This window comes from Acanthochromis polyacanthus, chromosome 8 (genome assembly GCF_021347895.1).
Source record: "Acanthochromis polyacanthus isolate Apoly-LR-REF ecotype Palm Island chromosome 8, KAUST_Apoly_ChrSc, whole genome shotgun sequence".
Classification (NCBI taxonomy): domain Eukaryota; kingdom Metazoa; phylum Chordata; class Actinopteri; family Pomacentridae; genus Acanthochromis; species Acanthochromis polyacanthus.
In genome coordinates this window covers 41540965-41563728 of record NC_067120.1, presented here as the reverse complement: position 1 = coordinate 41563728, position 22764 = coordinate 41540965, and the positions used below count along the sequence as shown (strand labels likewise).

The window sequence follows — 22764 nt, the reverse complement described above, 5'->3', positions numbered from 1 at the left end:
AGATCATTCTGCTATTAATTCATGTTTTATGAGATTTTATCGCAACCTTTATACATCTGAATCTCCAAGGGATGATAACTTGATTAGATCATTTTTTTTCAATACATTGAAGTCCCTCACGTAGACCCTAAATCAGCAGCTGAGCTAGAGGCCCCATTCTCCATTACAGAAATTGAACTAGCCATTAAAAGCATGCAAAATGGGAAATCTCCCGGCCCTGATGGGTTCCCAACAGAATTTTTTACAATGTTTTCAAACAAGCTGGCTCCTCTTTTAATTTCAGTGTACACTGAATCTTTTTCAGTTGGTTCATTGCCTGAAACTTTACGACAAGCTACCATATCACTTACCTTAAAAAAGGGAAAAATAAACAAGAATGTAGCTCCTATCATCCTATTTCTTTGCTTAATGGGGATAGTACGATTCTTGCAAAAATGATTGCACGTCATCTTGAAATAGTCCTCCCATCTATTATCTCATCTGACCAGACAGGTTTCATCCAAAAATGACAATCTACCTCCAATATCAGACATCTGTACAATATAATTTATGGTCCCTCACCATCCGATACATCAGAAGTAGTTATATCGCTAGATGCCGAAAAGGCTTTTGATCGGGTGGAGTGGGACTTCTTGTTTTACTCCCTTGAAAAGTTTTGTTTCGGGCCCAATTTTCTATCATGGATTAAAATCTTATACAGCTCTCCAGTGGCAGCAGTACGGACTAATAATAATATTTCATCTTACTTTCCATTAGCGCAAGGGACAAGGCAAGGATGTCCGCTCTCCCCCCTTCTCTTTGCGATCTCAACTGAACCACTGACAATAGCCTCATGTAGTAGCGAGGATATTAAAGGTATTACAAGAGCAGGGTTGGAAAATAAAGTTTCATTATACACGGATGATATGTTGCTTTATCTGTCTGACATTTCCTCATCGCTCCCTGCTGTCTTAAAACTTTTAAATGAATTTGGGAAGATTTCCGGATATAAAATAAATATTTAAAAAAGTGAACTGATGCCTGTAAATTTATCAGCAAGAGATTTATCGTTAGTGCATACACTACCCTTTAAAGTCTGTAAGGATAAAATAAAATATCTTTGGGTCTGGGTAACACAAAAGTTTAAAGACCTTTTTGTAGCAAACTTTCCACCTTTTCTGTCCTCTCTTAAGGAGGACATAGAGCGCTGGGATCTGTTACCGCTATCTTTGGCAGGTAAAATTAATACTATCAAGATGAATCTTTTACCTAAGCTTTTATATATGTTCCAGTGCATCCCAGTTTATTTAACAAAAACTTTTTCATTTCTTTAGACAAGAAGCTTTCATCTTTTATTTAGAATAAAAAGAAACCGCCTATATGTAGAGCCACAGAGACCAAACGGCAGGGGGGACTTGGCTTACCAAATGTTCAGTTTTACTGCTGGGCAGCCAATATTAGAATGATGTCCGATTGGCTGGAAAAAGAGGACACAACTGGTGCTCCTGATTGGCTAGTTTTAGAGAGAGATTCTTGTAATAACACCTCATTATGTGCTTTATTGTGCTGTAGCATTCCTTATCCAGAGCCTTTATCTAAATACACTTCTAACCTAGTCATTGTTCATTCTTTGAAAATATGGAAACAATTTAGACAACACTAAGATTTTTCAATTCTCAGTACTTTCCCCTATTGTGGGAAATCATGCGTTCACACCATCCTGGACAGACTCATTATTCGAGGCCTGGCCCCAACATGGCGTCTGTTCCTTTAATGACATGTTCATAAATGGATCTTTTGCCTCCTTTGAGCAGATCAGGCAGAAGTTTGGTCTTTCCAGGTCTAATTTTTTCACATTTCTACAAATCTGTAGCTTCATATCCTCTAATCTCACTGGTTTCCCTTTACAGCCCCCAGACACACTTTTAGATTCCATCAATAATCTTAAATCACCCCAAAAGAGTAAGACAGGTGTTATATACTCCCTAGTAGCAGAAAAGGTTTCACAAATCTCAGCTCCCTTAAAAGCCAGTGGGAGGGAGATCTTGGCATGGAAATCTCTGAGACCTTATGGTCAGCAATGATGGGGAGAATATATACATTTTCAATATGTATGAAACACACTGCCATGCAGTTCAAAATTTTTCATCGACTACACTGGACCAAAGCTAAACTGTCCCAGTTTATTTCAAACATAAATCCCATATGTGACCGTTGTAAACAATCCCAAGCCACTCTGATTCACGTTTTGGGAATGTCCAAGGATATCTAATTATTGGGCATTAATATTTGAGATGCTATCAAAGATTATAGAACAAGAATTAGAGCTTTCTGCTTTCCCAGCCTTATTTGGGGTGGTGACACAAAAACTAGCTGTGAGTAAATACTCCCAGAATCTCCTGTCTTTTGCCACACTTGTTGCCAGACGTCAAATCCTGATTATATGGAAGGACTGTAACCCTCCAACGTTCAGACAGTGGATCAGAGATATGCTTTATTTTATTAAACGAGAGAAGATCAGGTACACAGTCAAGGGGTCAGCTGACAAATTTCTAATAATATGGCAGCCTTTTCTGAGTAATGTTGAGACTTTGAGTTCTGATAATTTTGTAGAGGAATAACCTATATAGGTATGATGTAAGATGCTCTGGAAGATACAACTGAAGAGATTCCTGAAAGGTTCCTCCTGATCATATATCAATGCTCCTTTCTCTTGTGTATTTAAAGGCTGTCTCTGCACTGGAGTGTTAGATATCCTGCTGTAGACCCCTAAACCCTCATTATATATATTTTTACTTTGCCCTCCCCCCCTTTTTTTTCTTTGTATGTACTGGAGAAACATGTCTTTGTATTCTTAATACTAAGCTGTTTTCTTTTCTTTTTTGTTTTCTCTCTTCTGGTTGCTATCAGGGTTTTGGGAGGGGGGTGGGGGCGCATATTTGCACTTAATACTGTTTTGACATTATTGTATCACTGAGTTACTGGGAAAGTGCTGAGGAAAATGTAAAAAACAAAACAAAACAATAATAACCTGATCTGTTGCTGGACACAGCTGGACAGTCGGACAGCTCCAACACGGTGAGGTGCTGCAGGTTGGCGTCTCTGAAACAGAACAGGTGGACGCCTTCAGGTTCCTCCAGGATTCAACAGAGAACCACCCAGGAGCCTTCATCACCTCAGTGTTTCTACTCACATGGTGTCCATGGGGACGGAGGAGGCCAGGTTCTGACTGACGTGTTTCAACAGGTGATACGACGACAGCAGGTGAGAGCTGCGAGGAATCAAGTCCTGCTGGAGCTGCAGCAGCTGAGCGCCCCCTCCCAGAAACACCTGGAACAACAACGGCTATTATATATGACATGACAGAATAAGTACCGTATTTTCCGCACCATAAGGCACAGTCTGGATTACGGGGTTTATTTCTGTACTTAAGCCATATATACACACGTGGACAAAATTGTTGGTACCCCTCAGTTAAAGAAGGAAAAACCCACAATTCTCACTGAAATCACTTGAAACTCACAAAAGTAACAATAAATAAAAATTTATTGAAAATTAAATAATCAAAAACAGCCATTACTTTTGAATTGTTGATTAACATAATTATTTAAAAAAACAAACTAATGAAACAGGCCTGGACAAAAATAATGGTACCTCTATAAAAGATTGAAAACTATTTGACCAGAGTGACATGATTAACTCAGGTGTGTCATTTAATTGACATCACAGGTGTTTCCAAACTCATAATCAGTCAGTCTGCCTATTTAAAGGGAGACAAGTAGTCACCCTGCTGTTTGGTGAAAAGGTGTGTACCACACTGAACATGGACAACAGAAAGCGAAGGAGAGAATTGTCCCAGGACATCCGAAAAAAAATGATAGACAAACATCTTAAAGGTAAAGGCTATAAGACCATCTCTAAACAGCTTGAAGTTCCTGTGACAACAGTGGCTCATATTATTCAGAAGTTCAAGACCCACGGGACAGTAGCCAACCTCCCTGGACGTGGCCGCAAGAGGAAAATTGATGACAAATTGAAGAGACGGATCGTTGGAATTGTATCCAAAGAGCCCAGAGCAACCTCCAAAGAAATTAAAGGTGAACTCCAAGGCCAAGGTACATCAGTGTCAGATCGCACCATTCGTCGTTGTTTGAGCCAAAGTGGACTTCATGGGAGACGACCAAGGAGGACACCACTGCTGAAAAAAACTCATAAAAAAGCCAGACTGGAATTTGCAAAAATGCATGTTGACAAGCCACAAAGCTTCTGGGAGAATGTCCTTTGGACAGATGAGACCAAACTGGAGCTTTTTGGTAAGGCACATCAACTCTATGTTCATAGACTCAAAAACCAAGCATACGAAGAAAAGAACACTGTCCCTACGGTGAAACATGGAGGAGGCTCAGTAATGTTTTGGGGCTGCTTTGCTGCATCTGGCACAGGGTGTCTTGAAAGTGTGCAAGGTACGATGAAATCTGAAGACTATCAAGGCATTCTGGAGAGAAATGTGCTGCCTAGTGTCAGAAAGCTTGGTCTCAGTCGCAGGTCATGGGTCTTCCAACAGGACAACCATCCAAAACACACAGCCAAAAACACCCAAGAATGGCTGAGAGAAAAGCGTTGGACTATTCTAAAGTGGCCTTCTATGAGCCCAGATCTGAATCCCATTGAACATATGTGGAAGGAGCTGAAACATGCCATTTGGAGAAGACACCCATCAAACCTGAGACAACTGGAGCTGTTTGCTCATGAGGAGTGGGCCAAAATACCTGTTGACAGCTGCAGAACGCTCACTGACAAATACAGAAATCGTTTAATTGCAGTGATTGCCTCAAAAGGTTGTGCAACAAAATATTAAGTTATGGGTACCATCATTTTTGTCCAGCCCTATTTCATTAGTTTGTTTTTTTAAATAATTATGTTAATCAACAATTCAAAAGTGATGGCTGATTTTGATTATTCAATTTTCAATAAATTTTTATTTATTGTTACTTTTGTGAGTTTCAAGTGATTTCAGTGAGAATTGTGGGTTTTTCTTTCTTTAACTGAGGGGTACCAACAATTTTGTCCACGTGTGTAAGGCGCCCCGTATTATTGGGTGCGTGCTAAAACAAGGAAACGGAAGAAAAACATTGAGTTTGGTAGAACTTTATTCTACTACTTCTTTAAAAATTCACACATTATTTTTTGATCAATCTTTTGTCACACATCCATCAAAGTCCTCATCTTCTGTCTGAATTGAACAGCTGGGCAGTTTCGACATCAAACACGGGTTCACTCTCGTCATTGTCGGAGTCAGTCTTGTTGCCGGGTGGCTGTTCAGCAATGATGCCGAAGGAACCATAACTGATTGAATGAGCCATTCAGTTTCACTGTAGCGGCCGTGTGTACTTACACTTGCATGGCTTAATCTTTGAGACAAGCATATGCTACTGGCAGGATCAACCAGGCAGCCCAGACGGGACGAGCACGTGGAACACGCCCGAGCGTAGAGCTGCGTGGCGGCGCCTGGTCGGGACCGGGGCCGCGAAGCGTGGCTGTGCTGGGGTGAACGGACAGACAGTGTGGCTTGGAGAAATGACTGTGTCATCCGGAGAGTCGACCGCCGCCTGAGCGGGACGATGCCAGCAATGATGCCAGCTTTCGTGAAAGCTCGGACAGTAGTCAGTACTGTACGTCGCTTTACGTAATGTTCTCTAACAGGTTTATCGCTGCCAGTGTGTGTAGTGTACGTACTACGTCCCTATGTCGGCAGGAAATGGTCCAACAGATTTTGGAACTCAGTGCACACATAAGACACACCGGGTTAAAAGGGGCACCATCGATTTTTGAGAAAATTAAAGGCTTTTAAAGGGGAACTTTTTTTTTTTTTAACCTGGGGTCTGTTTTCTATGGAAGCAAATGTGACTCAAAACTCGAATTCAAAAGCATCAGCAGAAATGCTTTTGAATTTGAAAGTCATGGCTGCACTTTTTGACTCAAAAATGAAATTAAAAAGCAATATTCCAAAATGCAATTTCATTTTCTTCTTCAACACTGCTCATTCTGTGACTAAATGAAAAAGCAAATGCAAATCACATTTGACGTTTAATTTTCAAAACGTTCACCAGCAAAAAGGTAACAAAATTCAATTTGAAATGTCAAATTTGAAAATGCAAAAGCATCAGCAGAAATGCTTTTGCATTTCAAAGTCATGGCTGCACTATTTGACTCAAAAATGAAATTAAAAAGCAATATTCCAAAACGCAATTTTGATTTTCTTCTTCAAGACTGCTCAGTGTTTCCCCTAGGATTGGTGCCTTGGGGGGGGGGGGGGGGGGGGGGTTCGCGACGGTCGTTGTCGCCGTCTTACAAAAACTCGAAATAAGGAATTTGAGCCATAATGTTTTAATTACCTACCTACATTTATGTAATGTATATATTTTTATTAATTACTTGCTTATGTCTAGAGCTAACAACACGATATCAGGCCGATTTTGACTAGGTTTTTTGTCGGAGCTTGTCTGCTCTTGTCTCACCCGACACTAATCTAAAATTGGCCTGATATCGCATAGTGTGCTCTAAGCATTAATTACTTACCAATATCAGTTTTGTACAGTCAGGGGGAATATTTCCCCTCTGACAACCAAGCTGGGTCAAAGCCAGGCGTAAACTAACCGTGACGTCACCCGTTGGTTTCAACGCCGAGAAAATGAAGCCCGGATTTTGCTACTTCCTGGTCGCCGTTTTGGATTTTTTGGAGCCAGTGACGTAAAAAGCGTCATCAAACAGACTGGACCGGAGAGCAACTAGGGGCAGGATTGGCTGAGGACTCTCTTATCCCGCCCACATTTTACCGCAGAGGCTTCTGTTGCTGTCCATCAAGTATAGCCACGCCCCCTGGCTCCGCCAACTTTAACGATTTATTTAAAATTCAGTATTGATTTATTTTGAGATCGGCCACCTGATCTCTCATTTTGACCATGAAAACTAACGGGAAAAAAATCCTGAGCTGTAGAACATCAGTCTATCAAATTTTATTTTTTCCAAAAATGAATTGGGGTCTATGGAGAAAAAGCTTTTTGGAGCCAACCCTAGTGGACGGCGGGATATTGCAAGTTTTTGACACTTCCGGGTTTGCTTCAATTCTGGAGCCAGATGCTACGTCCATTATATATACAGTCTACGGTCAAAGCCCGACATGCGGTGGTGAGATGATGACTTTTGCTGCGGGGCAGGTGGGGGGGCTTGCCGTGCAGAACTTTGGCTGCTGTCACTTGGCCCGGGAGAGGCAGAGCTGCTCTGGGTGCTACTGCTTGAAGAGCCACCTAACGGAGTGGAAATATCGCTTCACTGCAGCAGTGTGACGATCTCCATCACATTAACTGGTGACAGTGTGTGGCCTCAGTCCGACAAAAACACCAAGAGAAGTTCTAATACCGTTTACTGAGAAAAGACACTTTGAATTTGAGTCATATTCGCTTCCAAAGTTTTCATGTGTCATTTCATACATGTGAGTGATGGAGAAATGAATTTTCGACATAGCTCCAGTATTTAGCCAGGCAGGCAGCTTAGCAGCTGCGCGATAGCTCGCGCCAAAACACTGGTTTTGGCGCGAGCTATCGCACGATTTCGGAACGAGATTTGCTTTCTAGCGTCCTGACATTTGGATACAGAGCACAACAAAGAGCGATCACCAAGTAATGTGGAGGTTTTCGTTCACTTCTCATCTCTACTATGTTGTGAGACACTCATTGAGACTATCCGAGCCGGTCAGTGTGGGGGAAAAAAAGCACGTTAGGGCGGACTTTGACGCGGGGGGGCCAGTTGCCCCATACTTTTCGCTAACTGAGCTGCTAGCTGAGCTGCTAAGCTGCCTGCCTGGCTAAATACTGGAGCTATGTCGAAAATTCATTTCTCCATCACTCACATGTATGAAATTACATATGGAAACAGAAGTTCCCCTTTAAGTGTGCCTTATAGTGCGGAAAATATGGTATTATATAGGACATGATAATTACTATACATATATAAGAAACATGACAATTACTCTCTCTCTCTCTCTCTATATATATATATATATATATATATATATAACATTAATTACTATATGGCATGACAGAATGATACAAATGTTAGGAAAAGAAACTACAAAATGTTCAGATTAAAGAAGCTGCAATGTAGATCGTTAGAATATTTTTTTTTAAAAATTACTCAAAAATAGCTGGAGGTGACTGAATAGTTATAGTTCTGGTAAATATTACAGGGCTTAAAGTGAGAAAAAATCCTGAGCCTGAACTTCTAAGTTCCAATTTATAGTGTCAATAAACGTATTTAAATGTGTTTTAAAACTCACTAAAACACAATATATATGAGATTCTATTAATTCAGAGCAAATATGAGGACATCTGGTGGAAATAATGCCCATTATGATCCCACTATTTTATTGTTGCTCAAATGTAAAACCTTACTGCCAAAACTTAACGCATTTTAGAAAGTGCTCCAAGTCAGATTTTTTTTGTGTTGATGTTTCAATACCGCATCACTATAATTGCAAAGATTTATTTTAGTGTAAAGGGGAAAAAATCATGAAAATCAAGTACATGTATTATTAATAACTTAATAATTTTTATCTCTTCAGTAGATTTAACAAGAACTCAAAACACCAACCACAACAAAACTGCTACAAAACTCTGCTGCTTTCCTTCATAAGGCACAATTTTTACTTACAACATTATCACAAGTGTCAGTCTCAAGAGAATATAAGTGCTTGGAGAATACTGTTTGAAAAAGTCATTTCTTTCTTCTTTTTTGCTTTGTTTGTGGATTTTCTGAACATTTTCTTTTTAACATGTTCAAAATGTTGTTTGTTGAAATAAACTGTAAAACACAGACAACAGAATGAACTTGTTTAATAGTCTCTGGAACACTACAAGAGAATAAACTGTCATATGTCACTTTGTATTTAAGCAGGTAATAAAAGTACTAGTATTAACTCTTAAATGCAATTTTAGTTATTTCCTCACAATATAAATAAGTTGATCATGATGCTGACTCTCTCAAACTCTGTAACTAGCAAAGAAATTCGGGCTTTCCTGATCTGGTTTATCTGGGTCCTGGTGGCAATGGACTGCTCATGCTGAAGAACTTCTACTCTGGCCTTTTCCTCTGGAGTCAGCCCATTTCTCACAAAGATGTGATTAAGAAGCCCTCTGTAGCACATAACCACACATACATGTTAGTAACTGCTCATTTGATACACCTCAATAATCTGTGTGATTAGTTTAAATCATTTGATTTTCAACTTGAACTGACACACATTTTGTTTGTTTTTGGTAAGGGGAAAAAAATGTATTCACTGTATAATTTGTTCAGTTGGCTTTCAATTTAAATGTTTCTATTTTTTTATCTATATTTTGGGAAGAAAAAACGGTGAAAAGCAGGCTAATAACATTCTTATTTAACTACCTATCCATTATTCATTTCACACAACCCATACGTTCGTTCTGTTCTTACTAATAATATTTGCTTAAGATTGGAGATTTTTTGTTTGTGGCTAGACATCATTCAGATGCAAAAGGTCAGAAAATCTGCTGAGAGCTATTTAACTCATTATTACAAACATCCTATATGTCCTCAAATAAAAAAGGTTCACATCACCTAAGCTACATTCAGTTTGTGCATATTTAACTAAACAGATGTTCTGAGTAGAATAATGGGACAAATCCGTATGGCTTGATGTTTGATTTTTTTCCTTTCAAAATAAAAGCCAGCAAACTAAATAGCTGTTTCCTTTTTTCCTTTTGCCGTTGTAAAACACATAGAAAATGTTTAAAGATTAAGAAATCAAACAAAATCAACACCTTCTGTTTTTGTTACTTTTTAAAATTCAATACCTAAGCCCGTTTGTTTTTATTTTGTGGAGAAACCATGGGGACTGTGGGGCGTGCACGCGCATCGCCACTGACGCACTTACGCCAATGGGGCGAGTCAACGCACCGCGGCTCAGGGATCGCGGCTCTCTCTGTTAATCAGCAGAGACACATCCTCTCTCCTCTGTCACACAAAGTCTGAGCAAACTTTAGTATCTGCGTCTTTGGGATAAACACGAGCTCCAACGCTACTGACCAGTGATCAGCTGCTCGATTCTTCACCGCACCACTCACAGATTGGAGCTCCGTGCGCTCTGGACAGACCAGGCAGCCACAGGGCTGGGACACGTGGAATGGGTATACAGTCCAAGCAGAAATAAAATAAATAATATGCAATATATATCAATGTGTTTACAGTAATTCCCTTTAAATATAATTACAAAAACACCAACAAATATTGCAAATTTGGATTTTGTTTGTGGGATACTGTTATTTCTTATCAGTGGCTCAGCAGCACTGACGATGCCGAACCAAGAGGGGGCAGCATATCATGCGCCCAGCAGTCGATGCGCACTCGCAGTTAGAAAACTGTAATTAGATAAAAGTTCTATCAGAAAGCCGCATGCCTGGACAGAAGGTGTATATTTTTTAATGTAGGATTTGGAGTTTGATTGATTAAAGCGGAGCAACTGAATGCACAATGACGCACATGCTTGGAGCCTTCTGGACGGAGATGGATGAAATTTTTTCAATGGTACATTTCCATGCGCCGGAAAACTTTAAGCCCTGATATTACTGCAGGAGTCTTTACCTTTACCTGTTTAAATCAGTGTTCAGGGGGTTCAATCAGAGCGTTCAGGGCGGTTCAATCAGAGCGTTCAGGGCGGTTCAATCAGAGCGTTCAGGGCGGTTCAATCAGAGCGTTCAGGGCGGTTCAATCAGAGCGTTCAGGGGGTTCAATACCAGCGTTCAGGGGGTTCAATCACAGCGTTCAGGGGGTTCAATCACAGCGTTCAGGGGGTTCAATCACAGCGTTCAGGGGGTTCAATCACAGCGTTCAGGGGGTTCAATCGGAGCGTTCAGGGGGTTCAATCGGAGCGTTCAGGGGGTTCAATCGGAGCGTTCAGGGGGTTCAATCGGAGCGTTCAGGGGGTTTAATCGGAGCAGTCAGGGGGTTTAATCGGAGCGGTCAGGTTTTTTAATCAGAGCGTTCAGGGGTTTTAATCAGCGTGTTCAGGGGGTTCAATCGGAGCGGTCAGGTTTTTTAATCAGAGCGTTCAGGGGTTTTAATCAGCGTGTTCAGGGGGTTCAATCGGAGCGGTCAGGTTTTTTAATCAGAGCGTTCAGGGGTTTTAATCAGCGTGTTCAGGGGGTTCAATCAGAGCGTTCAGGTTTTTTAATCAGAGTGTTCAGGTGGTTTTAATCAGCTTGTTCAGGTGGTTTATTCAGTGTGTTTAGGCGTTTTATTCAGTGTGTTCAGGTGTGTTGTACGTACGTTGTCTCCAAAGCGCAGGTAGAGCTTCTGCAGGATGAGCAGGTCTCTGCAGAACAGAGCTCTGGTCATGGCTACGTGGCAGACGGCCTGACAGACCAGAGACACTGCAGAGCTGCTGCCATACAACTGGGACAGACTGATCCTGGTGTTCAGGCTCTGACCTGTACAGAAGGAATCTGTCAGGAACCTGCAGCTTCTCCAGGCGACCTCCACCTTCTGACCTCTACCTACCTGCAGCCACGGTGCCATCTGAGCCCAGCTCAGAGTCTGTCTCCAGGTCCATCTCCCTCAGCAGAACCATCATGGCCGCCGTGGGGTTCCGGACGTCCTGCAGTTTGTTCTGGATGTCGACGATCACATTATCGCTGCAGAAACGCCAACATACGTCATGTTCTGATGTTCTGACCTCAGATGTGGTTATTATAGATTGTATATTCATATTCTGGGGTCAGCTGTTGTTATACATTCATATTCTGGGGTTAGCTGTTATACATTTATATTCTGGGGTTACGTGTTATTATACCTTCATATTTAGGGGTCAGATGTTATTTTATATTATACATTTATATTCTGGGGTGTTACAGGTGTGTGCTAGTTGTGTGACAAGTGTGTGAATAGTGGGATACAGGTGTGTGTTACAGGTCTATTATAGGTGTGTCACAGGTGTGAGACAGGTGTGTGAAAGGGACTGACCTGTCGTTGCACAGCATGTTCTCCAGGACCACCTCGGCGGCTCTCTCAGGTGACTGCAGGTAATCCAGAGCTTTCTCCATCTCATAGGCCATCTCTGGAGAAACAGCATCACTGACCAGCCGCAGACACTGGACCAGCTGCAGGACGTCACGGCTCACCTCTTGGTCTGACACACAGGTAAACAGATATACAGGTAAACACACGCACAGGTAAATAAACACAGGTAAAAACACGCACAGGTAAACAGACACACAGGTGAACAGACACACAGATAAACAGACACACAGGTGAACAGACACACAGGTGAACAGACACACAGGTGAACAGACACACAGGTGAACAGACACACAGGTGAACAGACACACAGGTGAACAGACACACAGATAAACAGACACACAGGTAAACAGACACACAGGTGAACAGACACACAGATAAACAGACACACAGGTGAACAGACACACAGGTGAACATAGAACACCGTTTGTGCTGCTTGGACCAGGAGCTGACTAAAAGCGGTGCTCGTTACCTTCAGCCACAGGTGTCTCCTCCTCTGAGAACAGGTACTGGTCGTAGGACAGGTACAGGTGATCCACGGCGAAGCAGGGCAGCAGGAACGAAACAAAACCCTGAAACACAGTCACACGTTCTGTTTCATCTACAGCCAGACGGAACACCTGCTTCACTACGATACATCCCATAATGCTGATGCTGGTTCTAGAGAAGTGAACAGAAACCAGACTTATTCTACAGACTGAGACACCTGGATGGATTTAAACTGATCTGGGGTCAGTTTCTACCACAACTCAGATGTTTCTCCTCCTACATGTCATGGTTCTATCTGCTGGACTATGAAGTTCTGAGGCTCAGAAATGATGGAAAAAGTCTGATGAAACCGGACCAACCGGTTCAGAATAACGGCAGGGTTAGGGTTCTAGGTGTGGTTTAGGTTCTGGACCAGACAGGGTCAGGGTTCTAGGTGTGGTTCTACCTTCCGGAGCAGACAGGCCATGCCGGTGTGCTGACTGACGGTCAGACCCAGAGGAGCCGACTGGGCCTCCTGGTACTGCAGGCAGCAGGAGTAAAACCGGGACCAGAACTCCACCTGCAGCTGACGGTACTCCTCCTGAGAGAACTCGAACTCCGTGACGCTGCTCTGGAGCTGAAGGAGGAAACAGAACTTCAGGAGAAGGTTCTGACCCGGCTCACATTTAAATACTTGAAGATGCTAACCGGACCTCGGTCTCCACGGCCTGGGTCACCTCCTTCTTCAGACCCTCCCAGGAAACATCTGAGATCCGCTCCGAGCCTCGGCGGTAGATCTGAAACAGAACAAGTCAGAACCAGAACCCCTCAGACTGATGGTGCAGCAGGTAGACTCACCTGTAGGGCTTTAACTATGGCTGGAGCTGTGAACCTCAGTGGAGAGAACAGAACCTCCAGGTACGTCTCCTGTTCAGAAACAACACAACGAATCAGAACCTCCTCAGGACAGTTCTTTAGATACTAGAAGTAGTTTCTGGTCCTACCCGCGGGTCCAGGTCAACTCCGATCTGGACTTCTTCTTCAGGTGGAGGCTGAACAAACACCTGGTTCCACTGACCTGCTGTGTTGCTGCAGAACACACAAAGTTCCACAATGTTCCATGAAGTTACACACCGATTGGATCAGAACTGGCATCATTTACCAGAGAACAATGTGTGGATGCAGATTCAAATTCTGGTTTCTACAGTTCACTGGTTTCTACTGGCTTTACTGGTTTCCTGCTGTGATCCAGGGGTTAAACTGGACCTTACTGTTCAAAGTTGATGTATCTGACCACGGTGGTGTTGGATTCGTCCACCCAGAGAGCCCAGACGTCTGAGGAGGTCAGAGTGAAGTCCACCAGAGTCTCCTGTTCAGCATCAACACACACAAGATAGTCAGTAATCAACAGTCTGAGCTGAAGCTGTAGTTATCTGTACAGCTGTAGTTATCTGTACGGCTGTAGTTATCTGTACGGCTGTAGTCATCTGTACGGCTGTAGTCATCTGTACAGGTGTAGTTTATCTGTACGGCTGTAGTTATCTGTACAGCTGTAGGTTATCTGTACAGCTGTAGTTATCTGTACACCTGTAGTTATCTGTACACCTGTAGTTATCTGTACGGCTGTAGTTATCTGTACAGGTGTAGTTTATCTGTACGGCTGTAGTTATCTGTACGGCTGTAGTTATCTGTACAGGTGTAGTTTATCTGTACACCTGTAGTTATCTGTACAGCTGTAGTTTATCTGTACAGCTGTAGTTTATCTGTACGGCTGTAGTTATCTGTACGGCTGTAGTCATCTGTACGGCTGTAGTCATCTGTACGGCTGTAGTCATCTGTACAGGTGTAGTTTATCTGTACGGCTGTAGTTATCTGTACGGCTGTAGTTATCTGTACGGCTGTAGTTATCTGTACAGGTGTAGTTATCTGTACGGCTGTAGTTATCTGTACGGCTGTAGTTTATCTGTACAGCTGTAGTTATCTGTACAGCTGTAGTTATCTGTACAGGTGTAGTTTATCTGTACAGCTGTAGTCATCTGTACGGCTGTAGTCATCTGTACGGCTGTAGTTATCTGTACGGCTGTAGTTATCTGTACAGGTGTGGTTATCTGTACAGCTGTAGTTTATCTGTACAGCTGTAGTTATCTGTACAGCTGTAGTTATCTGTACAGCTGTAGTTATCTGTACAGCTGTAGTTATCTGTACAGCTGTAGTTATCTGTACAGCTGTAGTTTATCTGTACAGCTGTAGTTTATCTGTACAGCTGTAGTTTACCTGTACAGGTGTAGTTTACCTGTACAGGTGTAGTTTATCTGTACAGCTGTAGTTATCTGTACAGCTGTAGTTTATCTGTACAGCTGAAGTTTATCTGTACAGGTGTAGTTTATCTGTACAGCTGTAGTTATCTGTACAGCTGTAGTTTATCTGTACAGCTGTAGTTTATCTGTACAGGTGTGGTTACCTGTGTGCTCAGCAGGGAGGAGATGTGCTCCAGGCTGTAGCGGTTGTTATCGGTGGCGACCAGCTGCAGGACGGTGAACTGTCCTCTCTGAGGGACGGCCAGGTAAACTCCCAGGCAGAGGCCTGTGGTGGAGGAGAAGGCCAATCTGAGGCGGTGACCCTGACCTGACAGACGGCGAACACCTTTACAGGACGGCAGGTACTCCAACATGTCAGCTTCCAGCAGACACGCCTGCTCCTAAACACACAGAACACTTCAGCCTCCAGCACTGCACAGGTAAAAACGGTTAGATACAGGTAGGAACAGACAGGAACAGGTAGGAACAGATAGATACAGGTAGGAACAGGTAGATACAGGTAGGAACAGACAGGAACAGGTAGGAACGGATAGATACAGGTAGGAACAGGTAGATACAGGTAGGAACAGGTAGATACAGGTAGGAACAGGTAGATACAGGTAGGAACAGGTAGATACAGGTAGGAACAGGTAGATACAGGTAGGAACAGGTAGATACAGGTAGGAACAGATAGATACAGGTAGGAACAGGTAGATACAGGTAGGAACAGATAGATACAGGTAGGAACAGGTAGATACAGGTAGGAACAGACAGGAACAGGTAGGAACAGATAGATACAGGTAGGAACAGGTAGATACAGGTAGGAACAGACAGGAACAGGTAGGAACAGATAGATACAGGTAGGAACAGGTAGATACAGGTAGGAACAGACAGGAACAGGTAGGAACAGACAGGAACAGGTAGGAACAGATAGATACAGGTAGGAACAGATAGATACAGGTAGGAACAGATAGATACAGGTAGGAACAGGTAGATACAGGTAGGAACAGACACAGACAGATACAGGTAGGAACAGGAAGGTACAGGTAGATACAGCTAGGAACTAGGGATGGGAATTTCGACTAATTTCCGAACCGACTAGTTGCAAATTTTATTTGCGACTAGTCGGTTCGGAAAACTTGCAATTTAACCCTTTAAGCGCCAAAGTCGCAATATTGCCACAAGCAACATTGGTGAACATAACAAGTCATAGCTTCAAATATACTGCCTCGTGTGCCTCATGTACTGCACACCAGGAGATGGCGGACATCTGGAACTTCAATCTGAGCATCAGTTGTGGGCGTGTTTTCATTCAAAGTTTTGGAGTTTACAGAGTTTGAAAACCGAGGAGACGAGACTCGCCGTCGGAGCGTATCAGAGCGCAAGACGGCACATTTTAGAGCGAGAAAACTCACCATACCGAGAGGTCTGCTCAACACTGACAAAGTACTTTGTCAAGTAATGGCTTACTCATATTCTGAAGAGGAATATTCACCCTCTGATGAAGATGTTCAGTCGTCCACTGAGACAGAAAGTGCCGCTGCGTCTGTGCGTAACGGCAGCGGGTCGGTGCGCCATGACAGTCCACGAGCAGCACATAGTGGAGCCGATGCTTTGCTTCGGGGGGCAGGAAGGGACGTGGTGGGTGTAGCTGGAGTGGTCAGAACACCGCTAATGATGAGGGGGATAGCGGGGGTTGAAAAAAAACGCGTAAATAGCAGCAGACGTGGGAGAAAATGCACTGATGATAACGATGGAGGCCGCAGTGACGTTCACCGTCCCGTCGTAAATGACGATGACTGGGTTTGATTGACAGATGAGGAAGAGTTTCACAAGTGGATCAGACATTTTGATGAGCCTGTTGGGTATCGTTGAGAGAGCAATCAAAGGAACCATAACTGATTTAATGAGCCATTCAGTTTCACTGTACCGGCCGTGTGTACTTAGACTTGCATGGCTTCATCTTTGAGACAAGCATATGCTACTGGCAGGATCAACCAGGCAGCCCAGACGGGACGAGCGTGCGGTGCACGCCTGAGCATAGAGCTGTGTGGCGGCGCCCGGTCGGGACCGGGGTGAACGTACAGGCGGTGTAGGTTTGGAGAAATAAACGTGTCCTCCGGAGGTCGACTGCCCCCTGCTACGTGTGTGTGAGGGGAGGGGAGGAGGAGCAGTTCTCTCTCTGGCTGCTCAGCCTGTTTACAAAGAAGCTGATGCAGAGGAAGAACAAGGTTCATGATGCTTAATGCAGCGTTTAACCGACTAGTAAAATACTAAACGTTTAATAAATGAGTAGGCGGTTAAACAATTAAATGACTAGTCCATCCCTATTAGGAACAGGTAGATACAGGTAGGGACAGGTAGGAACGGGTAGGGACAGGTGTATGCAGTGATGAACAGGTAAGAGTCCTACCCTGAGCGACCACATCCGCAGCCTGTGATCCTGACAGAGAGCGAAGATGAAGGAGTCTTCCTCCAGTTCTCTGACAGCCATACTGAGGACCAGGTCTGCTGGACTCTGGTCTCCTCGGATCGCTGAGGGCATCCAGCCGGACAACCGGCTCATCATGGAGCTCTGCTTCAGCTCCACCACCGAGACGCTGTCTGGAGACGGGAGACAGAGGAACACGTTCTAGAGTTGGAACACGTTCTAGAGCTGGAGAGCAGCACGTTTTAAGATGCCTCTAGTAGGCTTAAGATGGCTCTAGTATTATGATGCTGCTTAGAGCCAATAAATAGTCTCCAGGCGTTTACCTGGAGTGTCGTGCGGCGGCAGCGTCACCACCATGATGCCCCCTGCAGGTGAGGCCAGGGCATAGTGAGCCTCCCCCTGGTAGCTGATCCAGCAGCTGCAGCGATGAGGACTACCTGTCTGGCCCACCTGGCTGGGGATGACGGCGCTGTGGGCAGAGTCCTGCAGGCTCAGCTTCCCCACGTCGGTGAAGATGGACTGCATGTGCAGCTCTGTGACCAGCTCCTGCAAGTTAACGCATGTTAGAACCAGCTGCAGGACGACGGTCGCAATATACCAGAAGAACTGCAGAGTTTAACGTCAAATTCAAGAACAGCTGAGGAACGTTTAGAAGGTTTGATTCCTGTTTGGTCTTCAGAGACGCTGAATAAATGTTTCACTGAATCCCTGCCATTAAATAACAACCAATGACACGCTGCGGTACATGTGTGTTGGATGATAAATACTCATGCTGCAGTACATGTGTGTTGGATGATAAATACTCACACTGCAGTACATGTGTGTTGGATGATAAATACTCATGTTGCAGTACATGTGTGTTGGATGATAAATACTCATGCTGCAGTACATGTGTGTTGGATGATAAATACTCATGCTGCAGTACATGTGTGTTGGATGATAAATACTCACGCTGCAGTACATGTGTGTTGGATGATAAATACTCACGCTGCGGTACATGTGTGTTGGATGATAAATACTCACGCTGCAGTACATGTGTGTTGGATGATAAATACTCATGCTGCAGTACATGTGTGTTGGATGATAAATACTCACGCTGCAGTACATGTGTGTTGGATGATAAATACTCACGCTGCAGTACATGTGTGTTGGATGATAAATACACTGCAGTACATGTGTGTTGGATGATAAATACTCACGCTGCAGTACATGTGTGTTGGATGATAAATACTCACGCTGCAGTACATGTGTGTTGGATGATAAATACACTGCAGTACATGTGTGTTGGATGATAAATACACTGCAGTACATGTGTGTTGGATGATAAATACTCACGCTGCAGTACATGTGTGTTGGATGATAAATACTCACGCTGCAGTACATGTGTGTTGGATGATAAATACTCACGCTGCAGTACATGTGTGTTGGATGATAAATACTCACGCTGCGGTACATGTGTGTTGGATGATAAATACTCATGTTGCAGTACATGTGTGTTGGATGATAAATACTCATGTTGCAGTACATGTGTGTTGGATGATAAATACTCACACTGCAGTACATGTGTGTTGGATGATAAATACTCACGCTGCAGTACATGTGTGTTGGATGATAAATACTCACACTGCAGTACATGTGTGTTGGATGATAAATACTCACGCTGCGGTACATGTGTGTTGGATGATAAATACTCATGCTGCAGTACATGTGTGTTGGATGATAAATACACTGCAGTACATGTGTGTTGGATGATAAATACTCATGCTGCAGTACATGTGTGTTGGATGATAAATACTCACGCTGCAGTACATGTGTGTTGGATGATAAATACTCACGCTGCAGTACATGTGTGTTGGATGATAAATACTCACGCTGCGGTACATGTGTGTTGGATGATAAATACTCATGCTGCGGTACATGTGTGTTGGATGATAAATACTCACGTTGCAGTACATGTGTGTTGGATGATAAATACTCATGTTGCAGTACATGTGTGTTGGATGATAAATACTCATGTTGCAGTACATGTGTGTTGGATGATAAATACTCATGTTGCAGTACATGTGTGTTGGATGATAAATACTCATGTTGCAGTACATGTGTGTTGGATGATAAATACTCATGTTGCAGTACATGTGTGTTGGATGATAAATACTCATGTTGCAGTACATGTGTGTTGGATGATAAATACTCATGTTGCAGTACATGTGTGTTGGATGATAAATACTCATGCTGCAGTACATGTGTGTTGGATGATAAATACTCACGCTGCGGTACATGTGTGTTGGATGATAAATACTCACGCTGCGGTACATGTGTGTTGGATGATAAATACTCATGCTGCAGTACATGTGTGTTGGATGATAAATACTCATGTTGCAGTACATGTGTGTTGGATGATAAATACTCACGCTGCGGTACATGTGTGTTGGATGATAAATACTCATGTTGCAGTACATGTGTGTTGGATGATAAATACTCATGTTGCAGTACATGTGTGTTGGATGATAAATACTCATGTTGCAGTACATGTGTGTTGGATGATAAATACTCACGCTGCAGTACATGTGTGTTGGATGATAAATACTCATGTTGCAGTACATGTGTGTTGGATGATAAATACTCACGCTGCAGTACATGTGTGTTGGATGATAAATACTCACGCTGCGGTACATGCGTGTTGGATGCGGCAGCAGCAGCCTGTGGACGCTCTGATTGGTGCAGATGAGGATGACCACATTGTTGAGCGTCTCCTGGATGGAGACTCCTCCTGGTAGAACGGTGCAGTGGTTGAACTTCAGCTTGACCGAGTTGTTTAGCAGGTTGGTGTCCAGAGACTGTTCCACCAGCTGGACCGAGTCCCCCGACGTGGACCTGCAACGAGTCACAGAGTCCATACGAGTTGTTCAGGTGTTTCCAGCAGGTGTGTGGACGCTTGTTTTACTCACCAGTGGATGAACCTGTTGCTGGTGACTGACAGCAGCTTCCCACTCTCCTCATAATGAAACGCTCCAGCACTGTCTGCAAACTTCAGACCACCAGGTAGAGGACTCACACCTGTAGACAGGTCACACAGGTGTGTTTCAGCAGGTACAAAGCCCTGATCAGGTTCAGTTGCTGATCTGATAAACGCTGCAGAAAACAACGCGACACCTGTAGGTTTAGACAATCCTAACTAGCACCAGGTTTCCAAAAGTAAAGAGACGTTTATCAGACTTCAGAGACTCAGGTGTACTAATCAGTGATCATGTGACCTGATGACATCAGACTGAATCAGGATTTTTAAGCCATCGCAGACCCTCTTATGGACCCCCTGCAGTTCGCCTACAGAGCAAACAGGTCTGTAGACGACGGCGTCAACCTGGCTCTCCACTTCATTCTGCAGCACCTGGACTCAGCAGGAACCTAAGCCAGGATCCTGTTTGTGGATTTCAGTTCTGTTTTTAACACGGTCATCCCTGCCCTGCTCCAGGACAAGCTCCTCCAGCTGAGTGTGCCTACCTCCACCTGCAGATGGATCACAGACTTTCTGTCTGACAGGAAGCAGCATGTGAAGCTGGGGAAGCAAGTCTCCGAGACCAGGACCATCAGCACCAGCCCCCCCAAGGCTGTGTTCTTTCCCCACTGCTGTCCTCCCTGTACACCAGGGGTGTCAAGATCCGTTCCTGGAGGGCCACTATCCTGCATGTTTTAGATGTTTCCCTCTTCCAACACACCTGATTCAAATGATCAGGCTCGTTATCAGGCTTCTGCTGAGCTTGATGATAAGCTGATCATTTGAATCAGGTGTGTTGGAAGAGGGAAACATCTAAAACATGCAGGATAGTGGCCCTCCAGGAACTGAGTTTGACACCCCTGCTGTACACCAACAGCTGCACCTCCAGGCACCAGTCCGTCAAACTCCTGAAGTTTGCAGATGACATCACCCTCATCGGACTCATCTCTGATGGGGATGAGTCTGTTTACAGACTGGAGGTAGACAACCTGGTGACCTGGTGCAGCCGGAACAACCTGGAGCTCAACGCCCAGAAGACAGTGGAGATGGTGGTGGACTTCAGGAGGAACACAGCCCCCCCCTGCTCCCATCAAGCTCTCTGACTCCACAGTGCTCACCGTGGAGTCTTTCTGCTTTTTGGGATCCATCATCTCCCAGGACCTGAAGTGGGAGATGAACATCACCTCCATAACCAAGAAGGCACAGCAGAGGATGTACTTCCTGAGGCAGCTGAAGAAGTTCAACCTGCCAAAGACTATGATGGTGCACTTCTACACGGCCATCATAGAGTCCATGCTCTCCTCCTCCATCACCGTCTGGTACCCTGCAGCCACCGCTCAGGACAAGAGCAGACTGCAGCGCATCATCCGCTCTGCTGAGAAGGTGATCAGATGTAACCATCCCTCCAGGATCTCTACACCTCTAGGACTTTAAGGTGTCCAACCAAGATCTTGGCCAACCCCTCTCACCCTGGACACAAACTTTTTGAACCCCTCCCCTGAGGCAGGAGGCTGCGGTCCATCAGGACTAAAACAGCTTCTTCCCCTCTGCTGCATCGCTGATAAACACTGCCCCTGCCACTGCAAATCAGCTCTGTTGACTATATTAATTACTACTGAGTAGTAACTGCACATACCTTGTCTATTTCATCCGTATTTCTCACATCTCTTATTATTTTATTGTATTTGCACCAAGAGCTCCATAGAAAATTCCTTGTAAGTGTAACCTACTTAGCAATAAACCGCATTCTGATTCTGATTCTAAACTCTCAGCTCTTGTTCATTTAACCCGCTTTAGTTTGGCTGCTCTTGTTCTTCTCTTTCTGGTTCTCTACAGTTTAACATTTGTGAAATTTTCTCCCTTAAATTAGAGGGTTTGTTTTTTTTACACAGTTTGGTCTGAGTTCACTTCAGTTATTTAATGAGTTAAACAGTAACATGCTCCTCACTGGCCTGTGTCCGACAGGTGAGCAGCCAACTCACCAGCTAATAGATGCTAACCAGTGAGAGGCGGCACCGTTAGCTGCCTATTAGCGGACTGTCCAGGAGCCTTTAACCCGGTTCAGGTCTGAGGTGTTTTAACTCCATCCACGAGACCCCCTGATGCCGCGCACGGACCAACACCGCTGACTAACGTTACCACCGCGTGTACGCGCTGCTAACCGTTAGCCGATTAGCCTGAGTTAGCTGGTGTTAGCCCGGTACAGAGAACCAGACAGACGAAACGGATAAACGGGTTAGGGTCTACGGGGGTCAACAGGGGTCTTACCGAGGTCCACGGCCACCTCTCGGCCCCTCCGGCCTCCGTCTCTCTCGAAGCCGCAGATCTCGATGAAGCTCCGCTCCAGAGCCGCCATCTTGTCTGACTACAGGTCGCGCGCTGTTTCAAACCTCCTGCTTCCGGGTCTTCTTCTTCTGTGGCTGTTTTTTTTTTTTTTTTTTAGCGCTTTAATGGAGGCCAGAAGCTGCAGAGCTGCACTTCCGCCCCCTGCCGGAAGGACG

General features: G+C 44.2%; 1 protein-coding gene and 1 long non-coding RNA gene across 9 annotated transcripts in view; one reads left to right on the top strand and one right to left on the bottom strand.

Moving 5' to 3' along the window:
• LOC110970587 (nuclear pore complex protein Nup160-like) overlaps positions 1-22672 on the bottom strand; it is a 40330-nt gene extending 17658 nt beyond the window's left edge. The window contains exons 1-17 of one of the 8 annotated variants that reach the window (XM_051952541.1): positions 22532-22672; positions 20217-20325; positions 19932-20142; positions 17592-17814; positions 17251-17441; positions 15002-15238; positions 13812-13909; positions 13545-13629; positions 13399-13467; positions 13254-13337; positions 13007-13177; positions 12545-12644; positions 12019-12184; positions 11557-11690; positions 11326-11486; positions 3173-3309; positions 3011-3081 (exon numbers count right to left, since the gene is read on the bottom strand). In XM_051952541.1, coding sequence (XP_051808501.1) covers positions 3011-3081; positions 3173-3309; positions 11326-11486; positions 11557-11690; positions 12019-12184; positions 12545-12644; positions 13007-13177; positions 13254-13337; positions 13399-13467; positions 13545-13629; positions 13812-13909; positions 15002-15238; positions 17251-17441; positions 17592-17814; positions 19932-20142; positions 20217-20325; positions 22532-22619 — 2335 coding nt within the window. In that variant the 5' untranslated portion in view covers positions 22620-22672. Of the gene's footprint in view, positions 1-3010; positions 3082-3172; positions 3310-11325; positions 11487-11556; positions 11691-12018; positions 12185-12544; positions 12645-13006; positions 13178-13253; positions 13338-13398; positions 13468-13544; positions 13630-13811; positions 13910-15001; positions 15239-17250; positions 17442-17591; positions 17815-18003; positions 18031-18255; positions 18283-18711; positions 18739-18927; positions 18955-19139; positions 19167-19571; positions 19599-19679; positions 19707-19931; positions 20143-20216; positions 20326-22531 lie in introns of those variants that run through there. The other 7 variants (XM_051952544.1, XM_051952546.1, XM_051952542.1 and 4 more) reach the window with 7 other exon arrangements.
• LOC127535217 (uncharacterized) lies at positions 15248-16545 on the top strand. The gene is made up of 3 exons (XR_007943992.1): positions 15248-15377; positions 15558-15737; positions 15778-16545. It is a non-coding gene; the product is annotated as an uncharacterized LOC127535217 (long non-coding RNA).
• Positions 22673-22764: the final 92 nt, after the last annotated feature.